Raw genomic sequence first — 25,736 nt, 5'->3', positions numbered from 1 at the left:
TTGCTAAATTGTTTTAAAAAATTTAAATAAATTTTTAATTTTTTATTATATTTAATTCAATTTTTATATTTTTATTTTAAATTAAATTAAATCTTTTAATTTATAATTAATTTGATTAAAATATTATTTATTTATCTATATTACTTGATATTAAAATAATATATTAACAAATCATAATGTAATAAATTAAGATATCATAATTAATAATGATGGGTATGTTAATTTAATATAATAATATATATATATTAATGACATATTTATAAAAAATAAAAATAATATTTTAATTAATAATTAAATAATTATTAATTAAAAAATTTATTTAATTTAAAATAAAATATAAAAATTTAATTAAATATAATAAAAAATTAAAAATTTATTTAAAATAATTTAAAGAGTTATTAAGCATTATGCTATAAAACGAAAGAGAAAGAGATATCAAGCTTCGTGGAACGTATTATTTTGGAGAGGGCCCGTCCTCTGTTTCCAAATGGCAATGAGCTTGTTTATTTACCTTTACACATGACAACGACGCGGTTTTCTCTTGATTGTGATGTTGTTTTTCATTTTAGTACATTATTACCTGTCATGAACATTTATAAATAAATAATTAATGCTTGATAGAATGGTAGTTATTTGTCATTTTCTTTTTTTTCTTCTTTTTTTTCAAAAAATTTAATATATATTTTTTATTTTGATGTATGAGTTAGGTAGTTATTAATAACAAAGTTGTTAAATGATGAGCATAGTATTTTTATTTTTTAATTTTTGTGTTTCAAGATAAGCTGAAATTGCTACCAATTGAATATCTTACCTAACCTTTTCAACTAATAAAAGCAAAAAAAGATATTTGCAAAATAAATCTTTATAACTTATAAATAAATATCTTTTTTAGGTCTTGGTAAAGGAAGTTTAAAAAGAAATGTGTGTTTTAAAATTCTAATTTAATCTTGAATGTGTTAAATTGATAAGGAAAAATACGTTTCGTAGATTCATATAAAGTCTAAAATATCCCTCGTCGTCTTAAAAAAACAAATCACTCAATTCCTTTTAATATACATGTGCATATGTTAAAGTGTTATGGGCATGTTTGGTATCATGGCAGGGGCATTCTATTCCGGGTTTATTTGAGATGGAGGCTTGTTCTGTAAATGGGTTCAAGTTATGAGTAGGAATTGGTATGACTATTTTAGTCAAAGTGTCTATTTCGGGTTTTATCATAATGGTCATCATCATGGAAGTAGGTGACGTTTGATTTGATATTTTTTAATGTAATGTAATTATAAAAAAATATGATCGTAAATAATATAATTAAAAATATTATTTTATAAATTATTTTATTTTTAAAAAATTTTAAATCTCTAAGTTTGTCCCAATCATAGGAGAGAGAATATAGTTGACCAACAGATTTCGACCACCGTCTCTGGTCGAAGAATCACGAAATTACGTCAACAAGAAGCTATGGCTGCAGAAGGTGACGGAATGGAGTTCTGATGGTTAAATCCGATCAAGAAAGACTGGTAAGGGAAGCCAAACGGTTAGATCTACCACTAGCAGCCACGATGGTGTGTTGTCGACTTAGGTCTAAGTGGCCCGATCTCCTCGTTGTAAGGTTGTTAGGTGCGTCAGTGGTTGGATTTGGTCACTAGTAGCGTCTAGGTGCTTGGTCAAGGACCGGAGTTCATCGCCGGCCTTCGTCGGTCAGCTAGAGAGGAAAATGGAAAAGAAGGAAAAGACAAAATTCAAAGTAAAAATTGAAGAGGAAAAGAAGAAAAATTATAATGAAAATAATATTAAAATTTTAATTAATTAATATATTAAAAAATTAATTATAATAAAAATACCTTTTTATAATAAATTAATAATTATTTTAATCAAAAGGCAAATCAATCTTTTATGTTTATTTCAATCATACTTTTTGAGATTCCTAATATATTTCATATTTTCAATTATCCAAACCTTATAATAATTATTATATTTTATTATATTATTACGAAATAATCATGAACCACATGTATAATAAGTATTTTAATTGAGTTTACATAACAATAGTAAAAATAACAATATGAGATTCAAATTTTGTTTTAAATTAGGGTTTTTGTGTTGTTTTGTTTTGCCAAGATTTTAAACAGCTTATGTAATCCACCTTGACAAGAAAGCAAGTGTTGTCTAATCTACAGAGAAAGGCAACTCAGAAGAGAATGCTGGTCCTTGGGATTTCAACCCTATTAATTCAAATTTTTAAAATTAAATATTTAAATAAAGTATTTTTTATTAAAATTAAAAAATAAGTCTTTTTCATTGAAGTTGAAAAAGAAAAAACAAGTAAGAAAAAAATTATAAGTGAATATTATAAATTAAGAAAATAATTAGTTTTATATATAAGAATTATCCTTGATTGATTGAAAATAGAATAAATAGTTAGAAATTAATAAACACATTACAAGAGAAGTGATACAAAATTAAAATTTATTAAGTACATGATAAAAGAAGTGAGAGACTATATCATTTTTTAAATTATTTTAATTTTTACATAGTTTTAATCAAAAATAAAAAAATAGTTGAAAATTAATAAGAATATGAAAATGAGAAAAATAGATATTTATTAGTTATGGGAAAATAAATAGATATTTTATTAATTATTTTAATTTATATTACTATTATTATAGAATTATGAGGTCTATGAAAATTTGGACTTAAAACTTTTGCTTTGGTGATTTTACCCTAAAGCCGGTCATGTTGTTCTATACAATATTTCACCTTCCATGATAAGCATGGGGTTGATTCATGTTCACAGAGACATTATTGCAAAACGAGAGAGATTGGAGCAACCAAAATTTACATAATATTTGCTGATTTCTATTCAAAATGGTCATGTGGCCTTAGTGACATGAACATCGCAGCATATTTTCGAAGGCGACCTTCAATGCCTCCATTTGCTGTCACAGGAATCAATGGACCTCTAGTCCTCATCTTATAGCAGCGCCAAGCGAATTGTATATTCACAGCTGCCCATGTTCTCCAATTGGATGAGTAGTATCTTGATGTTCTCTTGAGCCTGTTGTTGGCAAATCTGTACCTGAAGTGTTCAGTAATGTACCGAAGATCGTCTGCATCGAGACCAAATGCTTCTGTGAATTCGTTGCAAGTAAACGTCGCTGATGAGGTTGGAAGGCGGTCTGGAAATGGGCGACGAAGGCACCAGGAGAGGAGCTCATCACCTAGAAATCCACCAGGTTCAAGTACACTGGTGGCTATTATGCCTTTGCTGAAGCCTTGGCTACGCCTAACGTGTCCGCGAACAATAAACACCATCCTGGGCACTGGATCTCCTTCTCTTATTATCTGTCTCATAAGGACTAACAAATGATCATATATGTTATAGCAGTGCTATAGTGAAGTAAGTATCTGTTTCAGTTTTGTTCTGCACTGCACCTTTTCATCTTTAGAGTAAATAAGAGGCTTGACACGATCGCATACGTTTTCAAGGATAAGGTCATCTAAGCTATGGAAAAGTGGTACCTAAGAAAGGAAAGTTGCCATTAAAAGGATTACTGAGATGAAGTTGGAAAACATGGTAAGATGATGATTTGCTGTCACCTTTTTGATCAAGTCAAGGCAAAGGTAACGCTTAATGTCCCTCCGGAGCCCTTCTGGCAGTTCTTCAATCCATTTCATCTCTTCTTCTCCTCCCATTGAATCCCATGTTTGGCTTTCAAAATGGCGCACTCTTTGCCTTAAACCCGAGGGCAACTGCCTTCGTCTCATCCACCATTCAACATCTCGACGCCTTAACTGCAATTTTTTCCTGTTTGCCATAACCACATGTAAAAATACCTGCATAACAGTCACAAGGCATTAGTTAATGCCACTTTCTCCTAAAATCAAAACCCCCTTGTTCAAGTATGTTATGCATATGTATATACTCATCACCTGAATATTCCCAACCAGTAAAGTGAAAAGAAGTAAGCCACCGAGGACAATGCAAATGCTGAATGCTACCTCCACAGGGTTACTTGTAGGGCTAAGCTCGTTGCCAAATGAGCTGCAAATATTTATTAGCACAATGTAACCCATATTTTTTTATTTTAATCTGATAGTTCAAGCTAAAGCTGAGCTTCTATTTCAAATTAATGAATATTGTCAGTAAAATTAGGAGATCCTTAGCAAAAAGCATCTGTTTTGGTATCATGTGTTATTCTTTTTAACTTTCCCATTTTTTAGAAACTAATTAAGAGGTTTCACCTTATTTAGCACATTTTCAATCATATAATGAATCTAAATCTGGTTGTAACACATGGAAATCCATCTATTCTTAACTATACTAAAACAGATATCAGTTCAAATTGGACTATATTTTGACCATTGGCAGTGTCAACTCTGAGGGCACATTATATATTCTTCACTCAGCAATGCAAAAATGCATCCCTAAGAGCTTAAGAAAATGAAGTCATAAATGTTATTCTTTTGTAGGTTACCTCAGGTTCAATAACCCCCAAAATATGGGATAAAGAATCTTAACTGCCAGAGAATTGCTAGAAATGACTGGGGGTGCGGGTTCATAGATCCCATAATGGAATGGTCCATCCGGATCAAAGCAAAATGACTTCGTCATTATTGTTGAGTTCCTTCCACAATGACTGCTTAACACATTTGCTGGTGACAGATATTGACTGCAAACCCTCTTTGAGCAAGAGGAAGATGGATCACAATAAGCACTTCTTTCACACTGCTGCCGGAGGCATGCAACAACACGCTGCGTCGCTAGGACATACCAGCATCCTCCGGCAACCTGTAGCGAGAAACGAGAACGTCCCAAGAAGTTGTACGTGTCAAATTTGAAGAAAGCTTAATACGCTTACATGCAGAAGGAGACCAAAGTAGACTCACATGAGATGCAATTAAGTAGGCAATCAGATTAATGCCAAAGCCCCACCAAACGGAACCAAATATATATCCTGTAACTTTCCGCATTCTTCTCATCAAGCAAAAGCTGTGGTACACCTTAGGGGGGAATTGGAACAAGAAAATTGATAAAAGGATAGTCATTATTAGCTTATATCGCTCCTCTCTTAGCAATTTTGGCACCATTAGCCAAAATGCTACCTGCACTAAGAAAGCAAACGTAAGCATGAAAACAATTGAAAGCTAACTCACCAATGTAGCAAAATCGCACTATTGTGTCAGAACATTATTGTGTTAAGATTATAAATGGATGGTTTTTATAGGATCAACTGTATTTAGCACAAAATACTTAGTGCATGAGATGCTTTTATGTACCATTGGAAGAATTAGTAAATAGTATGCAGATATATGATGCTTCCCTAATGCTACACAGGAGCAAGAATTTTCAGGAGAAGGATATGCTCTTTTGGTCACTCCCAGAGATAACTTTACTCCATGCATTGGAAGGAAGAATTCTCGGTGGTCAGGTAACTCCATGTATGATATTGTATCTCATTAACGATAAGGAATTACATCAGTGCATCCCAATTTTCATCTTTGTCAAATGTCCTCGGAAGGAAATACAGAATGTGGCCTTTACAACCTTCTTTTCGCTCAAAACAACAATGTCATGCATGGCAAATTTAACTCGTATACTTTGGGAGAGCTCTCAGATATCAAGAGGGCTTACCACAGCCCAAACAGATTAATGTTAGTGCACAAAAAATATATCTAACTCTCTTGTTATTGTAATGGCTATCTGCAGAAGGAAAGCGAACCCCATTCCTCATGCTTCACTCTGATTTCCAAGCTGTAAAGATCCAGTCTGTTATTGTGATGTAAACAAGGGAGCTGATAGGTTAGCTGATATATTCTTTTGAGAAGCTTTAATTAACTTACGACTTAACTTGCTAAAGATTATAAAACATCCAATCAACAAAACAAGCTGCAAGACAAGGGCCTCTCACCGAAAACCAAAACCCCCTGATAACATGACAAGGAATAAACACATAGCTAAGTCAGCTGCTAAAAATATACTAATTCTTCAACTGTTTTCTCTAAAAGACTGATTTTTTTGAGTTACATGGCCCTGCTAACTACCACCAGATCAGTTTCTGCATGATGATAATTCCTATAATGTTTATTCCTTTAGTATTTTTTTTTCTGTTATATAGTAAGATTCTCCTTTTGACTTTTGAGTATGAAGAACATAAATATGTTAAGAGATAGTGAACCATATAACTCATGAGAACTCAAAGTTGCCATTGTGGACAGACATTAAAGTAAAAATGGATGGCCAAACATGCACCTTCCTTTAATGGAGAACTACTATAAACATTCAAAGAGCATTAGCTTTTCAGTTTTAACTCTTAAGGATTACTATTAAATCTGAAACGGGCAGACGTTTCTTGACTTACATATGATAATTAACAGAGATGTATACTTTAAAACCCAAAGTGAGTTACAACCGATCCATTGAAGGTATGATTACACAGAAACGGAGAAAAGCTGCTGAAGCACTGGAAACAATTTTCAGAGGTCCTGCTTTCCATCTAACTCTTGTGAAGAATTGAACAAAGGGCGTTTAAAATATAAGCCACTCTGTTAACAATTCAGGGCACCAAAATTGACTATAACTCTATACGGTTCATGTGGCACCAACTTAACAAAACCAGAGTCTGTCTAGCAGGAACAAATTACTTGAGCTGATGTTCAACTCCATTGCAACTATAAATGGAAATACAAGCAAGACAGAAACGTAGGCCAATTTCCCATTACCAGAATCTCAGCAATTAATGGAAGAACCAATCTAGGAAAGTGACCTTTTGTAAGGCAATATTGGAAGTTGTCTACTAGTGTGAAAACTGCAATGGCAACAGCTACAAGCCTGATAACTATTCTCAGGCTCTACTATATTATATACATGCATTGGGTACTTTTGGATCAATATTTTCCTTTTTCACAGCTAAATTGACTGTAACAAATGCACGTCAGCCGTGAGATGAACAAATATTTGTAAGAGAAATCATGAAGACTGTTGGAAGTATGTACTACTACTTTACAATTAATTATCTAGAGTTATATATTGGGCAACATATTTTGTAACCTCCAATCCAATCGTGACATCACAATCACTATTAAACCATGGAATTGACTATAAGATGAGCCAATGCATGCAGATGCATGATTAATTCATAGATTACTAACCTGAGGAACCGGAAGTATAGCAAAAACGTCAAACCAAAACCCTTTGAGCGACCTCACATAGTGTGAGGCAATCGCACGTGCGTCCCACACGAGTTTCCCACACCCAACCACCAGTGACTCTTTCGACACGTATGCTAACCTGAATTGAAGGCATATGTGCCACAAATGCACTGCATCCACACACGTGCGAACAACGGTTACGATCGCAGCCAACCCACCATCCAAGAAGACACATGGCGCCCCGTCCTCGCTCATGATCAAAGTCAGCGTGTAAAAGAACAAAGGATCGACGGCCAAGGCAATGCCACGGGCCACCAAGAGAACCCGGTTCCATCTCTGAACTAATACACTACGTGGGTCCAGGACTTTCCCAAACGGGCCTGAGGAGAACCTTGACCGGGTGCGGGTCGAATTCTTAGTTGGGTCGGATGGGGCCTGGACAGGGAACAAGGATGACCCGGCCAGAGCTTCCCACTGAGGCTGATGGACACTGTCACAGCTGGTGGAGTGGAAAACCGGAACTCCAACTTGAGTGCAAGCGTAGCATTCAATAGAGCTGGAAACAGGTCCATCTTGTTCACTGCTGCTCCTGCTATCATTGTTGAAGCCCCAAGTTCTTGCTAGTCCAAACCACCTGTTAGAAGTCATGCCAAGAAAACCAAACAAACAAATAAAAGAGGTTGAATTCGCCTTTCGTCCAATGTCATGAATTCATACTTGTAATAAGATAAGCATATATTAGATGCATCTGCATGTTTGTGTGTGTCTGTGCTCAGGCATATAATATCAGTTCAATGTTCACACATATGTATGCATGTTTATGTGAACACGTGTGTGTAATATTAATTGCAGGTGAGATGAAGAAGTAGAAGGCGACCTGGGGAAGGGAAGAGAAGGCATGGTGGGAACATTGGAGAAGATGGATTTTGGAGGGATTATAAAAGCAGGTGTCAGTTAGTGCATGAAGAGGGGGTGTCCTGGCTATAAGCAAGAGAAGCCACATTTAAGTTATGGGAACGTGTGGAAGGTGGTGTGTCCAAAGATAAGACCGATACTATGTGAGCCAACAGTCACCTGATTCCACACTTACCTTTGGGATGACCGTACATTCCAATGCCATTAATAGTTCTTGTACAAGGACCACCCTCCAGCTATCGTTACATTGTTGTTCTTGATTTCTTATTTTAAAAAGAAGTTTCCTTTTTCTCTTTTCATCTCGTCAAATTTTGGAGAAGAAGATTTTAAAGTAAAGTCCATATATATGTATTTACGCAAATTACAAATACATTTTTTTTAAACTTGTTCTAGTTTTGGTTTTCGGAATATATTTAAATTAATTCTAGTTTACGCCTTAGGTAATTAAGTAATACAGTAACGGTACTAGTTAATTAGTAAAAGCTGACTATAATAATACAAGTGAAAGCCTAGTTTTTGGCCTCTGGGATTATGGAATGGGGTAGTCTTCTTTAATATAAAGGAAACTTCCTCTCCTTTTGTATCTTTTTGGAGAATTTTCGTTTCAAGGCTGGTAGCGTGAGAGACTACTTTCCTCATACTTGGATTTTGATCCCAAGCTTTTCCGTATAACACCAAAAATTTTCTCAGCTTAGTTAGTTTTAGGGATCACGTGTACATATAACATATATCAACAATGTTTTTTTTTTTTTGAAAAGTGATTTTATTAGCACTAAGCTCCCATCTTGTTTAAAGTCTTCAACTGTTTGCATATATCAACAATGTTGAATCTCAATCTTGTGCTAACTACTGAGAAATTGAAGAGTACATATGCAAATTTGGTTGATATATCTATATATATATATATATATATTGTGATTGTAATTGGATAGCAAGCATAGACTTGTTTCATGTCATAGCTAATAAAAAAACAAAAAGAATGGATTGGATATATATAAAATATTATTGTAATTATGATCATATTTATATGAAATTCAAAGGTAAAGACGGAAAATATAAAGGAAAAAATTAATTGTTTTGGTGAAATCAATTAAAAATTAAAACAATAAAAAAAACATTAGTAAATTAAAAGAAAAGAGGAAGGAAAAAAAATGGAACAATGGAGAGAAAGAAGTACAAAATTTAGGAGATAAAGAAAGTGAGGAATTAGTCATGCACAAGTCATATAAATCCATATAATAATAATGAAAAACTATGAGTTTGTAAATAAAATCTATTTTTATCTCATATGTAAATAACCAATCAAAAATCAGTTCAATACAAATATATCACCCAAAAACAAAAAAGAAAGAAAAAAAAATGCATGGGGTACCTTACTAGTTTACTCTAATTCTTTTTTCACTAATTTGGTTACATGCCAATGGAGGAGGGCTTGAAGAAGCAGACCCATATTTCTTAAAAACCCTAGGTGACCCAAATGGTGGGAGAGGCAGCCCACTTTTCATCTGCCAGACACTGATTAGTCCATCTATTTACAGGCAAGCCCACCAATGAAGATCGATTATATGATGCTACTTTGATGCACCAATAATGATCAAAATAAGTCCCAAAATTATGATAAAAATCTCACTTTATTTCGTTTTTATTTATTTGTGTCAATTGAATAATTAATTTATTATTTCATATCAAATGAACCAAATTTAAATGAAACACACTTAAATGATTAAGGATCTGATAAACTCACTTATATTAGAACAAGTCAAACAGTTGCCAACATCACTATTTTTCATTCAAATTGAAGGCTCTATTGGCACAAAGAAAATAATATAAACTTAAGTAAAGATTTTATCATGATTTGAGAACTTTTTTTAACCATTGTGTCTTTTTTAGACAATAAAGTTGAGTGGACCATATATACATAGCCATATTTAAAATGTGTTATACATAAATTAGTATTTTTTTCCCCTTGTTTATATGTACATATACATTTTACATGTTATTGTTGTGTAGATTGAATGTGAATTGAAAGTCGATTAGTTCTCCAAATGAGATTTGAGTGGTTGTAAATTTTGGAGGTTTTGTGATAATTAAGACTTAATAATGAGGGTTTAATTCTTAGCACTGTCATAATTGGAGTTTGGCGTCGGGAGCTTTATGCCTTACATTATCTTTGTTTCATTGCTTATACATCGACATAGTTCTTTACGATTTTATAAATTTTATATTTTATTACTCCTAAAATTTTAAATCTAAAATCCTTAATTTGATTGCTTTTTTTTTCATTATTTTCTACTAAGTTTTAGTCCAATTCTAGAATTCGAGAGTAACATGTAAAATTCCCAAACATATATATATATATATATATATATGTATCCATATACATAATGTAATACAAGCGAAAGTAGAAATAAATATGTATTGAGAAATATTAATTAACTTCAATAATAATATAATATTTTGTTTATTAACAAAAAAGATTTTATAATCAATATTTGACATTATGTCAATATTGAAACTTTCAACCATTACAATCAAAAGTTCTAAATAAAAACAACTATGAAAGATAAACCTACCAAATACTTATTAAGATCATGACATTAACTTCCAGTTATAGCAAATGTCAAGCCTTTCCTTTAAGAGTTCCAAGCTTTTTTTTCATGAGTTCTTTAAGCTTTTTCAACCCAATAGTAGTTTTCAGTGATGGTAACGGAGTGCTTATTGTTTTTAAAAATTGCCTGAGTTGGAGACCCATATGTTTTTCCTTTTAAATAAACAAAACTCCTCCCATCAAAGAGATAATGTTTTCTTTAAATTTGTAAAGTTTCAAAATAATGAACAGTTATCACACTCCCATTAAAGCTATAACACTTATCCCATTAATGTTGGAATCTAAAAGTTAAGACCCTTTAAGATATGAGATATTTGAATTTAATATGGTTAAAATACCTCAAAATCTCTGTACTCATACGTTTTCTTCACTTTAATCCTTCAACTCAAAATCGTAAAAATTTAATTTCTTAATCTTAAAAATTACTTCAATTTAGTCCCGCAAATATTTTTTTTTCAAAATTATGCTTCACAAAACTGATATTTTTGCTAACGTAACATTAACTGACACTGCTTGCTGATGTGGCATGTGAAGTGGCTTGAAACGCTAACGTGACAGTACCGTAACATTTTGACATGTTGATATAAATATGTCACATGGCATGTCAAGGAGGGCATCACATGGCATGATAAGAGAGTGACACGTGTCTCTGTCTTGTTTTTTTTTAAAATATTATGTGCTTGTTGAGTTTCTAACCTAAAACCTCATGCAAGCACAATAAACTCCTTACCAGTTACTCTAAGCCTTTATCTTTACTTATAATTACTTTTGTTAATTTTTTCTTTCTTTTTCTCTTTTTCTTTGTCCTTTTTTTTCTTCCCTTTTTTCCTTCTCTCTTTCCTTTCACTTTCTCCCTTTTTTCAGCCAAAATGAATTTTCGCTGCAGCGAGAAAGTCTCTAACTTACAGCTGTTTTCTTCACATTTCTCGCTGCAGCTAAAATGAATTCTTGCTGCAACGAGAAACTCTGACTTGATTTGCTGGAAATCTTGTTGCAGCCAAAACGAATCTCGCTACAACGAGAAACTTCTTGTCCTGCTCTATGCAGTCTGCTACAGTCAGTTGAGTTTCTCTATATTTTTGACCATGATACCTTTTGAATTGGGAAAAGTGTGGAACATCAAAGTTGTAGCCCTTCTTATCAGCTTTCTGCAGGTATAAGAATCATGTCAATTGGAGTTTTGTAACTTGAGTTATGCTCAAAACATTGCAACATATTTGGAGGCCAACTTAAGCAAAAATGCATTATCCTTTGCAAATTTTACGTCCAAGCTCTTTTGCACCTTCATCAACATATAACACAATTAATAGAAAGTATAAACAAGACCTAATAACATGAAAATAGACTCAAATTACTTAATTAAATTACTAAAGTATGCATAAAGTTAATACTAAGAAAAATGTAAAAACATAGCCTAAATTAATTAAAAATAAAAGGATATTAGTCATTTTTAAGCTTAAAAGAACATAAGATAACTCTATAAAATAGAGTTATCAGTAAGTAAAAATTATTGTTTCATGAATATGAACCTTAATACGAGCGGAAGCCTTTATTAAGAATATTCTCTGAGCCCTCTTATCATATTGATGGGACTTAAAGGAGTCTTTTGAAATGTTATGAAAGAATTCGCCTTCACAAGCCTCCTCAAAGATCCCATCATTAGAGCTTAGACTCGCACACACAATACATCTATATGGCATGATGTTTAAATGATGCAATGATGGTATTTGATATACTTGTAACTTTCAATATATCTTTTTCAATTTTCCTATAACTTTTTATTATTTCTTTGCAATCTCTCTATTTTTAATATTTCAATTTTGTATGAGTATGTATCCTAAATAAATATTTTATTATTATTATTAGTTTTGCTACCTAATTATTTTATTTTTTATACTATTTGTCTATGTTACTATAAAGGTTTACTCTTTACCTACACCTACATTTTTTTATAACCAAATATTCTATTTTGTTATTGTCATTATTATTTATCTATATATATATTTTTTACCTAATCTACCTATTTGTAAATAAATATTTTACCTTGTTATTACCATTATTATCTAGCATATATTTCTTTTCACCAAATCTAGTCTTTTTGTGACTAAGTATTTATTTTATCTTTCTAAATATTCTTTTTTTGATTTTTACCTATTCACCAAACCTATATTTTATGACCTAATATATTTCCGTTTTTTCATTTACCTAAATCGAAAAACGAAAGACCCTCTATCACACTGCCTCCATTTTTCTTGTTAGTTTTATACTCTTTTCTATGATTTTCTCTTAATTGTGGTCTTTTGGGTTTTTTCTAGGATTTTTTCTAGTTGTTCTGGGTTTTTTGTTTTTGAAAATTGGTTTTTATGATCTATAGGAATTTCTAGGTTCTTTTGAAAAGCCACCCTTTTTTATAGTTGGCCTAGCACCTCGATAAGGAATCCTGCTAGACGCAAATTTCCCGCATCTGGCAAGGCACAATCCTGCCTGATAGGGTGCAGACGCACCCTGCTAAGCTGGGCATGGGTTTGTCTTATGCTCAGCTGTTCTCCTGTTGTCATTTTTTTTTGTTTATTTTTTTAATTTTCATTTCATTTCCAGAACATTCTTTGATTTGCTTAATTTTAATCCTGGCTTGTTAAAGTTAATTTCATTTGGTTAGTTTGATTCACTTTAATCACATTTTAAACAGGTAGGTCCGTTTTCATTAACAGGCTTAGACTTTGGGTCTGTTCATCAGGCTTAATGCCCCAAGACAAAACTTGGACCACCCAAGCCTAAACTGAATAAGGTCAGATAAAGTAAAGAAAAATAAAATGAAAATAAAGCACATATATATATATATATATATATATATATATATAAAGTTAGTGTCCATAGTGACCTCACAATTCCATAAGAACCAAATTTTATTTGAGTAGTTGCCAATAGCCCCATCAAAACCCAATCTCCTTTTAAAATAATCAATTTTAGTAGCATCCACCATTGGTTACAAGAATCTGTTTCAGTAGAGTTGAAGGAAAAATCCAAAGTTACAAGTCTGGAAACAAAAATTAGATTCTTAGAAAAAGTCAGAATGTAAATGGTCTGTTTTAAATCCAAAACAAAATTAGTTTTTAAAACTAGTTTATATGTTCCAACTGCGTCCACACGTGAAGGTAGTCTCTTTGTAGGTTTCCTTAGGTTTAAAAAACTTTGCATGGTATTAAAAACATGAATTGTAAAATTAAAATCAATCTACCAAGTGTTATGAGAAACAAAAACCATATTAGATTCATAACACATACAAAATATGATATTATCTTTCTTGTCAAGCCAAGCCTTCATTTTTAAAACTAGTTTGTACGTTCCAACTGCTTCCACAAGTGAAGGCATCCAATTTTCAAAATAAATGCTGCATTCACTCTTTATTGGTTTCTTTTGGTTTAAAAAACTTTGCATGCCATTAGAAACATGAATCGTAGAAGAATTAATCTACCAAGTGTTATGGGAAATAAAAACCATATTAGATTCATAACACATACAAGATATGAGATTATCTTTCTTGTCAAGCCAAGCCTTCATTTTAGGACAATTCTTCTTCATGTGTCCTTTCTTTTAACAAAAGAAACATCTGGATTTGTCTTTAATTTTGGTATGGGTAGGTCTATTCGATTTGCCAATTGCATTCTGATAATTTTATTTTATAAAATTATTTTAATCTAATTTTGTTATTAAATATTAGTTAAGTGCTTAATTTTTAATTATAATTTACTTATTTTTAGTTATTTTTATACTTAGTTTATTTTTAAGTGAGTTATCTTAATTTTATGTTATTTTTTTAAGTTGGTTATTATTTATTAGTTTTTATATTTTTTGTAAGAATTAAAAGAATTAGGCTTAATTTTGAAAGTAAGGTGTTGAAAGACCTGAAAGTCTGTTTATATATGCTTTCGTGTTTTGATCATAACTCGTGCTACTGAACTCCAAATGATACAATTCTTAGACTATTGGAAAGTTAAGAGGCAGAGCTACAAATTTCACGGAGATCACTTTACCTAGTTTTGCCTCAAAGATAGAGAAAATTAAGTTGAAAAATGGCTGGACATATTGTGGTTGGAATTGCAATTTTTAAAGACTGGCAATTGATGTTTGGGCTTTTCATTATGCTTTTAAGCCTAATTAAATATTGGTCAACTTAGGGAACTATAAGTTAAGTTTGTTAATATAAATAAGATATTTTTAAAAGACATTAAGTTAGACAACTTTTTGAGATTCAAAAAGTTAGAAGTTAAGGTTGAAACTTGGAAAGTAAGGCTGCAGATATTTATTTTGTTTTCTCCTTTAACTTTTATTTTTTTTGTTACTATCAATGGTTGAATTTTATATAATGATATTTGTTTTTATAATCATGAGTAGCTAATTTTCTTTTTTTAAGATTGCAATTGAACTCACATATAATCTAAAATTTTAATATTTTTCTTACTTATCTTTAATGAGATTTGAATTGTTTATTCCAATTTGTTCTTAATGTTTTTAATTCCTTGGTCATCAATTAAATTGATTTAGGAACCTAAACAAACTTGGGAAATAGAGTTTAGTGTAGGTTAAGATTGAAATAACATATGATCATATTAATTGATTTGCGTTTAAGATGGAGATATACTTATAGGCCATATGTAGCCAGATTAGAGTATAAACTTAATAAATCTGTTTTAATTTTAATTCACCTAGAGATATAGTATTTTGGTTAAAATATATATTTTTATTAGATAAGTCGGTAAACTCTTATAAATAATTTAGGACTTTAAGTTAGCAATTCTATCTATTGAATAAGTTGAGAAAGAGAGGTAAGATTTAGATGAAGTGTGAGGAATATTATAATCTTAGGTTTATTTGATTTGATTTTTACTCAAGTTATTATTACTTTGATTTTTTTTAGTTTAAATTTTAGTTAATTATTTTTAGTTAATTAATTTAGTTACTTGAATTCGATTGTTTAGATAAAATTAAATTATTCTAATTTTAGTACTTAGTAAAATTTTAGATCAATTATCTGTGAGATTGATACTATAGATACTTATACTTGCGTAGTAGAATTTTAACTGACACATTCGATTATCCCTTCCCTTTCTTATTATAGTCTTGCTTATTGACTCTTGTTACAAAATGTGCACTTTCACCTATTTCCTAAATCAATCTTACTTCCTTTTGAACATACATGGTCAAAAGTTTATTGATGACCATTATCCTTATATGTGTTATAGGAGATTTTGAAAGCATTATATTGAAATGGAAGAGAATTCAAAACAAAGTACACTAAGAAATCATCAAAAATCTCCATCTTCAGGGATTTTAATTGAGCTGCTATATCCCTCATTTGTATAATGTGCTTGCGAACACCTTTAATAGCAGTGAGCTCCATCGATGTCCATTTTCTCATTAGGGTGCTACCCAATGCTTTATCTAAATACTCAAATTACTCATCAATAACCTTCATTAGTTTCTTGACATTCTTATAATCAGGTATCGACCCACAAATACTAGTCATAGTGTAAGATTTGATAAACATCACACTCAAACGATTTGATCATTCTCATAGTTCATATAATGCTATCTTGGTTGGAGTACTAGTGCTCATTGGTACAATGGTCTCATCATTACGAAGAGCATACTCAAGGTCCAAGCATTCTAAATGAAGAAGAACACTCTCTTTCCACCCTTTATAGTTATCACCATTCAAGTGGGGAACTTTATGATTATGAACCATCAAGGTTTAATCAACTATAAATAAATAAAAAAGTAAATAAACATGCTTACTTAATAATATATGAGGCACAAACCATTAATCATAAAAATAGGTTTACCAATGCAAGACAAATAAAAATATGCATGAATCAACATGTCATCAAAATCTACTCGTGGGAAAAGATTATAATACATAATAATTTATTAACTTTTATGATGAAATTAAAAATTATTAATATTTTTTAATACCTGTGGGCTAATTAAGGAAATAAAAATAATTTCTATTTCATCCTAATTATTCATGAAAATATAATAGTTTTCCTGTGGGGTAAAAATGTTATACAACATGTTTAATTAGAAAATTGATATCATTTAAACTTGATGTGATCAAACAAAATATTATAAATTTACTTAATGCATATTTTATCATAATTAAGATGCTGAGGTTAATCTTAATTATTTAAATATATACTATTATATGACATCACAATAATGATCAATACGTACAAATAATAAGTATAACACAAATTAGATATTAATTAATTCATTATATAGATAATAATGACTTGATCAAAAATTAAATGAGCTCAATTTGGACTAAATAAACTTTCCATAACTAAAATAGTCAAACTCATTAGATCTAGAAAAACACAATTAGATCCCAAATTAATTTCATTTAAATGAGTTTACCTTTTCTAATTTTACTGGCCCAAAATTTTAGACACATTATAGCTCATTCAACTTAATAGTCAATATGTCTAGACAAATAGCACAAACAAACTAGCCCAATATTGTTTATTTTGACCTAGACTAATAGCATAAATGACTAAGTTCAATATTATTTATTGTGGCCAAAGTAATAATATAAAATGACTAAGAGTCTGATTAGCTTGGATTTTTTTTACATTAAAAGTTATTATAAAACTCTTATGAAAAATAACAACTTTGAGAATTAAGCTGAAGTTGTTTGGTAAATTTTTTTTATAAGTTCTTTTTTATAAGTTATAATTTTAGTTAAAATTATCGTAAAGGGTATTTCTTTTTTTGAGAGGGTAATATTGTAATTATTTTTAACAGATGAGGATATTTTTCAAACAAAAATAAAAATTCTTCTGTATTTTTAAAAAAGTTTATACTTTAAGAAAAAGCTAATTTTTTTTAAGAGCTTTTCAAAATTTAAATTGAAAAAAAATCAGGTCAAATAAACACTAAGTCCAATATTCTTCATTCTAACCCAAACTAATAACAAAAAAGACTAAGTCCAATATACTTTATTTTGGCTTAAATTAATAACATAAAAGGACTAAGTCCAATATTGTTTATTCTGACCCAAACTAATAACAAAAAAGACTAAGTCCAATTACTTTATTTTGGCTTAAATTGATAACATAAAAGGACTAAGTCTAATATTGTTTATTCTAACCCAGACTAATAACATAAAAAAGACTACGTCCAATGTTCTTTATTTTAGTCCAAACAAATAACAAAAACGACTAAGTCCAATATACTTTATTCTGACTTAAATTGATAACATAAAAGGATTAAGTCCAAAATCGTTTATTTTGACCTAGACTAATAACATAAAAAAGACTAAGCCCAATGTTCATTATTTTAGTCCAAACTAATAACATAAAAAGACTAAGAGCTTGTTTGGCCTAATTTTTTTTTAGCTTAAAAGCTATTATGAAGCTCTTATGAAAAATAATAGCTTTTAGAATTAAGCTGAAGTTGTTTGATAAATTTTTTTTTATAAGTTTTTTTTTATAAATTATAATTTTAGTTAAACTTATAGTAAAAGGTATTTTTTAAAAAAATTATATTGTAATTATTTTAAACATATGAGCATATCTTTAAAACAAAAAAAAATTTTCTTGTACTTTTAAAAAAAGAGAAGAAAAAGCTCCTCATAGGAGTTTTTACTAAAGCTATTTTTAAAAAAATTTATTCTTTAAAAAAAACTATTTTTTTTAAGAGTTTTTCAAAATTTATGTTTTGCCGGGCTTTTGCTTTTAAGAGATAGATAAGTTAAAAAAAAAGTCAAACCAAATAAGCACTAAGTTTGTTATTCTTTATTCTAGCTTATATTTGCAATATAAATAATAAATAAAAAATTTAAATTAATATGATAATCTCCTTATTTACTCTGAGCTGTCAGTTCACCGTCCAGCTCTCTCACGGTGGGGAGGAAAGCAAGGAAAAAATAAGTGAACCTTCCCCATCATTCAAATTTTTTTTATATCACATATATTATATATGCAAGCTGCCATATAATTAAATTACATCTGCATGTCGTTGCCTTTCTCTATTTTGCAAACCCACTTTTCCTCCCATAGCAACTAATTGATTATTTCTTTAAATAATTTTCTAAAGTATTATTTTAGAAATATAAATATGCTAGACAGAGATTATTTTAATTTTGATACCGCATGTATCATTCTCAAACATACATATATATCATATAAATAATGGAATACAAGTGAGAGTAGAAATAAATATGTACTGAAAAATATTAATATCAACAACAACATAATATTTTATATACTAGTAGAAATGATTTGATAACCAATATTTGATGTTATGTCAAGATTGAAACTTTCCATGATTACAAACAAAAATTCTAGATAAGAACAACCATGAAAGACAATCAAATACTCATTAAGATCACGATACTATATATCCTCCAACCATAACAAATGTCAAGCTTTTCCTTTTAGAGTTCCAAACTTTTCCTTCACGAGTTCTTCAAGCTCTTCTTTTTTTATGAGTTCTTTGAATCCAATAGTAATTTTCAATGGTGGTAACAAGGTGCTTATTTTTTAAAAAATTTCTTGAGTTGGGGATCGATATGTTTTCGTTTTAAATGAACAGAACTCCTCTTATCAAGGAGATAATGCTTCCTCAAAATGAAAGAAATTTCAAAATAATGAGCAGTTATCACACTCTTGTTAAAACTATAAAACTTATCCCATTAACTTATGAAATTTAAAAATTAAAATCATTTAAGATATGAAATATTTGAATTTAAAAATCATAACCTACTTTCAGGAGCATTCAGGTAGCCCTGAAACCGTTTTTGTACAAATTGATTAGCGACATATTGTCATTTCATTTTTCATTTGGGTTGATTTTCTGCCAACCTTGTTCACATTGAAAGCTAGCTATTGCATGCCAGAAAGGAGCAGGCACAAAATCCCTCTTTCTCTTTGCAAAGAATCCATAGCAGAATCTATAAGTTCAATGGAAAAAATAAATCCAAAAGATTTCCTCCCTCACCCTGCCTCTGTCTTATATATTATTATATCATCTTATTTTAAACTTAATGGTATCAGATGAATGCTTCAATTTGACTGATACCAAGATTGTGGTCCACTGATATTCTTCCCCATTGGAGCCACGACAACATTGATAGCAACCTTGGCAACCCTAGGTAAACATTAATCACATAGAGCAAGCAAATCCCAATCTCCTAATCACCATCGCCAAGAAAATATGTCTTTGGACCCTTCCCTACCGTGATCTCCACCACCACAACCACCAAATATTATCTCTATACATGCCGTGACAGATTGCACCTCTTTGATTACGACCTAGATAGTACTTGCCGTAGGGCTAGTCTTTAATCACTTGTTACTTTGGCCAAGTGTTCTGTTATCTTTCTCCCTTCGTATATGTGTCTATGAGTGTGGAAGGTTCCTTCAAGCTTAGCCAAGCCGTACAAATGCTTTGTTTGTTTGCGATTACATGATTTACAATGAGCCAAGATATAAAAAAGTATGTGATCGTACGTACATTTTCAAGTAAAGAGGATGATCAAGTGGGGGTCCTTAAGTCGAGATATGATTAATATTTAATTTTTTTTATTGAACAAATTTAAATTAATCTGATTTTTTTTCAAATTTTAAGATCCTTTTGATATATAATATTTTCCCTTCACATTACTCATTCAAATGAGAAATTTTCCAAATTTGATTCTTACAATAGGGATTTTAAATTCTTTTATGTTTTGATTTGAAAATTATAGCTTTCATTCCAATAAAAAAGCGAAGATCCCAATGGAATGGCATCACCAGTCAACAGTAAGACAAAGATGACTTGCAGTGGTATACCTACAAAAGACAAGGGATGTCCTACCCCTGTACGAGTCACTTAACAAAACTGTGGCGTCTGGACACACAAACCAACCCATTGAAGTGGTATCGCCTAAACCTATACATCACCGGCTTACATGGATGTCCTACAAACATCAACTTCAAACAACATCAATGCTCAATTGACTACATTGAAGGTTAACATTTAACCCAAAACACAGCGTCAATGCCTTTCGTTGTTGTGTTCATCGAGCCTTCCATCGTCTGTTAAAAAGTTGTCTGCTACACTGTGAATGGCCCTCTCAACCACACTCCAAAATTCACTGGAGCATTCCCTGAAAATATCTCCCTCCATCTCTTTCCCCATCTCCCCTGTAAACCTTGTCAATCTAGGACATATTCAAACATCAAACCACCCTCCCTCCCTTGCTGAAATTCTGAGCACCCCCCAGATCCCGAAGCAAACCACAAACCCCAAACCCGTACAGAAAATCCCTTAGTCCCACAGCCCCAGCATTCAACCAAAACAAAACCTACACAGTTCCCATAAAGAGACCTGGTCTTCCTTCCCTAATCCCCACTCAATTAATGGATATATAGATTCATAGACCCCAACCTTAATCCCACAGAAACACAACCCCAACCTCACCTGAAAACATCTTAGTATTACTAAACTAAGTAAAGCCAAGGAACCGCCATTTGCGAGATTTTACTTTCCTTTGACAATCTGAATATTGCATTTGAAATCTATCTTTTGTCAAGATATTAATTGGACATATCATGATATCAGAAAGCTAGCTGCTTGGTGGTGGAATTATAACGTGGAAGTAATAATGCTGCTGCTGGCTGTCTGTCATGACTTTTTTTAACTTATCCTTGAAGAGCAAGATGTAGAGTGGGATGCAACTTCTCCGGCTGGAATCTAGCTAGCAATAATTTTCAGCCATAATCACTTTTAGCAAAGCCAGACATGACCCTTAAGGAATCTTATTTCAATCTGAATCCATAAAGCGATTAAGCGAAGGAACATATCTTTAAAGGCAAACAAACGATTTCATAAAAAGATATTTTCGACTTTGTTACCTTTGTCTCGTATTCGTCCAAAAGTAAGAAACGTGATACACGGTAACTTATAAACAAGGGTTGCGAGGCATTAAATGTGGGATATCAATAATTGGTGCCATCTTGTGTATATATGCTCTTCAACTTTTACTTTATTGAAGCTTTCAATCATCTTTGGGGCAACTACGGGATGAAAGAGAAACAATAATAGTGCAGAAATCATAACAACATCAGTTTTCGTTTGGTTCCAAATGGGGTGGAAAACGATTCGTTAAAAAGGATTTATCCCAATGTACATAGTGCATGAAATGTACTTTAGGGTTTGGTTTGTATGCATATTTATATTATATGTGAAATGTATATATATATATATATATATACACACCATGGGAAGCACATTGGACTAGTTGGTAAATTAACATTTTACTCTATTACATCCCCTGAAATGACTGCTCACAAGATCTCATATCAAGTCTCCATGTATATTGTCCAATTTCAGTAAGTTGAGCAAGTTTGTTGGAAAGCTAATTTCACGGGAAATGTGAAAAATCCAAAGTATATATGTCTCAAGAAACTACAAAAAATGTCGTGTTCTACTTCAGTACAAGATTGAGCTACAAAAATTTGCTTCTTAGTGCTCCCAGAAATAGGATTAGATCCCGAGAAAATGCAGTAACCCATCGTAGACAGTCTAGTATCCGAACTTCTAACCTAATCAGCATGAACATAACACACAAAGCTTGGAGAAGAACACGGAAAAAAACGAATTCCATAACTAATGGTTCCTTTTAGATACCATAAAATTCATTTACTGCTTGCAAGTGAATGTCAACAGGAGCGTACATAAACTGACAAACTTGTTGTACAACATAAGGCGATCTCTGGCTGAGTAAAAGTGAGATACTGAGGAGTATCTACAATGCTACGATACTTTTGAGAGTAAAGTTCCATCATAAAAAGAGAGTTTCTTTCTAGTAGTAACAAGAGTTGAAGTGAATTTACAATTCTCCATTCTCAAACAAGAAAGTAAAGAATATATATATATATATATATATATATAAAATCTAAATTAACACCAATTATTGAAGCGAGTACTATGCTTTTATTTCAAAAAGCAATGAAAATATCCAAGATCTTTCTTGGAGAACTGTGAAGAAAGATTTGAGATTAAAGAACAAATAACACTCATAAGAAAACTTGTAAGAAAAATATCACCCACATACTATAAGAGGATCAATATGTCAGATGAGGAATGCCATGGAAACATACACGCATGACCTCTTTTAAAACCAATAGTATGAAGAGTAATGCTACATCTTTGATACCAAGCTTGTGGAGCTTGATGTAGCCCATAAATTGTGCAACGTGACTTACAAACATTAGGATGTCTAGAATCTATAAAAACTCAATGTCTAAGATGTCTAGGACCTACATTAAGGCCAGTAGTGTCATATGGCATTATTTATTTATTGAAGTGTCAAAAATTTCTATTTGTTATACTACTTATGTTAGAGTTTAATGTAGTTAATGATACTAATGAACCCATTAATTTTTTTGCAATTTTATAGGGAGTGGGTCAAAAACTCCAAGTCAAAATAAATTTATCAAAAAGTAGTTTATGTACTGATATTTAAATACTACATGAAAAGATAAAAAAAAATTTACTTCTATAATTTAAATATTAATTTTTTAAATTATTTTAATTGTAATACTATTTAAAAAAATTCCTGATTTCGTCTCTGTGTACAAACGGCCATGCAAAAAGCCATTTTGATAGACCATCCTTTAGAAAGAGCAACAGATAAAATAATCCTAATAGTAGTAGCCTTGATAAAATGACTAAAAGTGCTGTCAAAATCATTACCTTTTAATTGCTTGTATCCTTTTGCTATGAATTGTGCATTATATCACTTAACTATACCATCAGCTCTTTTTTTTTTCTTTTATTTTGTAGACCCATCGGCAGCCAACTGTATATTCACGGATGGCTATTGTGTCACTTTGCAAGAGACTAGTGAATTCCTCTTTCATAGCAGAGATGCATTTACTATCCTCACAAGTCTTTTGAAAGATGTGAGCTCAAGAGATGAAGACGATACGAAGGCCTTTCGAGAAGTAATGGCATGTAAAGAATAAGAAACTTTAGATCGACCAGTACCGTCACAACTGTGAGTCACCATTGGATGATAAAACCTAAAGTCGAGGATAAAGGTTAAGACTGTTTCTGAGTTGATGATACCAACATAGTTGAAGGAATGGAATCATTCATGGCTGGAACTACAAGGTCAGTGAGAAGTATTGTGGATTAGTACATGATTTTCCAATAGTATTTTTCCACTGTTGTAGGGGGCAAAAATTGTTCCATCACATGCCCTATAAGGTCGAGAAAAGAGGTGACTTGATCATGTCAATGTTAGAAATATATGAGAAGAAAGAAGAAATTTTGAGAAGAAGAGGAGTATGACTTTGACGATGTGAATTAACATTTTGGTTAAGCCATTTTCTCAACTTCCAAGATACAATAAAATCCTCTACACATTAATTAAAATTATAAAAATGGGCAGTGTAATAATGTTGTTTACAAAGAGAAAGACGGAAATATATTTTTTGACGCCATGATAATTGAATTAAAAATAGAACAAAGACTTAGACAAGGAATTGATTTGCTTTAAGGAATCAAGATACAATGGCTCAAGAAAAAGTAAAGTAATCTTGGAGAGGTTGAGGAGAACAAGAAGTCGCCACCTTTAGCCCTGGCATCATAAAAATTAGGAATATGGAGGCTACCTTACCATTTTAGGGCTAAGCTAGTATGTATGTTTATATCACTTATGGAAAAAATACATGTGAAGTACATTGGACTAATTCCTAAATTAATACTTTAATCTATTAGAGTCAAATACTTAAGTACATGATGCAAAAATAAATTAAAATACTAAATAAACCCTCGAACTATCTTAAACTTTTCAAAAAATATCTTATCCTTTTATTGTACAAATAAGTCTGTGTTTTATAATTTGTATCTAGATGAGTTCTTACATTCACAAAAGGTTGTCACACGATGACACAAGTGCCTGTTTAATTGTTATTAAACTCATAACTAGATAACATCCTTGGCTCTTAGAGTAGATAAAGTTGTTTTTGTAACATGGTGAAGTTAAAATAAAATAACTCTGCCTTAGGCAAAAATGTTTTTGATTCAATCAATTTCACCACATCAGAAAAATCACATCAACGTCTACATGGGTAGAAGATGTCAGCTGACCAACAATTGTTAAGATAATATGATAACAAGTGACATTTTTCATCAACATAAAAATCCATTTGATTACAAATCATAAAATGAAGCTTATTTAGTTATAATAAAAATATAAAAACTTATTTTAAAAAAATAAAAAAGGTTCATGTGCATATTAACGTGGAACGTTAAAAATGTAATGATTCGTAACCAAATAGATTTACCATTTTTATGATTTGTTATTGAATTCTTAATTTCCGTTTATAAAAGGAAAGTATAATTCTTAAATTTTTTGTTCATGTAAAATTGAAGTAATTAGTAAAGAATACAATGATATAGTGTATTTGGGAGCAAGAACCTTGGTGCTCTAGTGGCTGCAACCACACCCAACATTCCTCTGCTCTTCCTAAGTTCCCTCATCTCTCTTCCTCCTTTCAAACACTAAAAACAAAAAATAAATAGTTAAAATTTATAACTTCATCTAAAAGGTATTAGATTTACATTAAGAGACGGCATATGTGAAGTTTAATGGGGCACGTGATCTTGAGATTATTTTAGTACCCACCCTCCAAAGGAACATGGCTTATTAATAGTAAAGAGCATGAAAGGGGCTAACATAAAAGAGATGTACAATTATTTTAGAAAAAGATGAAGAGATTCATATGCTTTTCTTGATTGTGTTAGATTCCTTGTATATGTGGCATTAGTTTAGAGGCATTACTTTGTCAAAACAAAGCAAAGCAAAGCAAAACAAAACAATTGATGGGTAAAAAGCAAGTGGGAACAGGGCTGCGGGTCACTACCTGCTAGTCCTCTAATAATTAATGCCCATTCCTTTTGGGGATTCAAACCCACATTCATACTATGAGAATCCTATTATCATGAAACAGCATTTTCTTGTTATTGATTTTATGCTCCATAAAGAAGCATGCCATGTCATATCTTGTTTATT

At 31.3% G+C, this 25,736-nt stretch overlaps 1 protein-coding gene across 1 annotated transcript; it reads right to left on the bottom strand.

Moving 5' to 3' along the window:
• Window positions 1-2,645: 2,645 nt before the first annotated feature.
• Window positions 2,646-8,110, bottom strand: LOC110426795 (cyclic nucleotide-gated ion channel 2-like). Its single transcript, XM_021442103.1, has 8 exons — window positions 8,027-8,110; window positions 7,150-7,783; window positions 4,888-5,103; window positions 4,476-4,789; window positions 3,931-4,042; window positions 3,598-3,834; window positions 3,433-3,519; window positions 2,646-3,342 (listed from the first exon to the last, which is right to left on the bottom strand). The coding sequence occupies exons 1-8, from the start codon at window positions 8,047-8,049 to the stop codon at window positions 2,857-2,859; spliced, it is 2,109 nt and encodes a 702-aa protein (XP_021297778.1). The 5' UTR covers window positions 8,050-8,110; the 3' UTR covers window positions 2,646-2,856.
• Between the last annotated feature and the right edge of the window lie 17,626 nt (window positions 8,111-25,736).

The sequence above is a fragment of the Theobroma umbraticum genome, unplaced genomic scaffold (assembly GCF_002168275.2).
Source record: "Theobroma umbraticum cultivar Fairchild unplaced genomic scaffold, ASM216827v3 scaffold_12.0, whole genome shotgun sequence".
Lineage (NCBI taxonomy): Eukaryota > Viridiplantae > Streptophyta > Magnoliopsida > Malvales > Malvaceae > Theobroma > Theobroma umbraticum.
This window is presented reverse-complemented; position numbering and strand designations above follow the sequence as displayed.

Coding starts and splice junctions, on each gene's coding strand:
- LOC110426795 (XM_021442103.1), bottom strand. CDS start 8,049: ATGCCTTCTCTTCCCTTCCCCAG. Junction 4,790..4,887: donor CCTACTTAATTGCATCTCAT/GTGAGTCTACTT, acceptor TTCTCGCTACAG/GTTGCCGGAGGATGCTGGTA. Junction 3,343..3,432: donor TTTACTCTAAAGATGAAAAG/GTGCAGTGCAGA, acceptor CTTATGAGACAG/ATAATAAGAGAAGGAGATCC.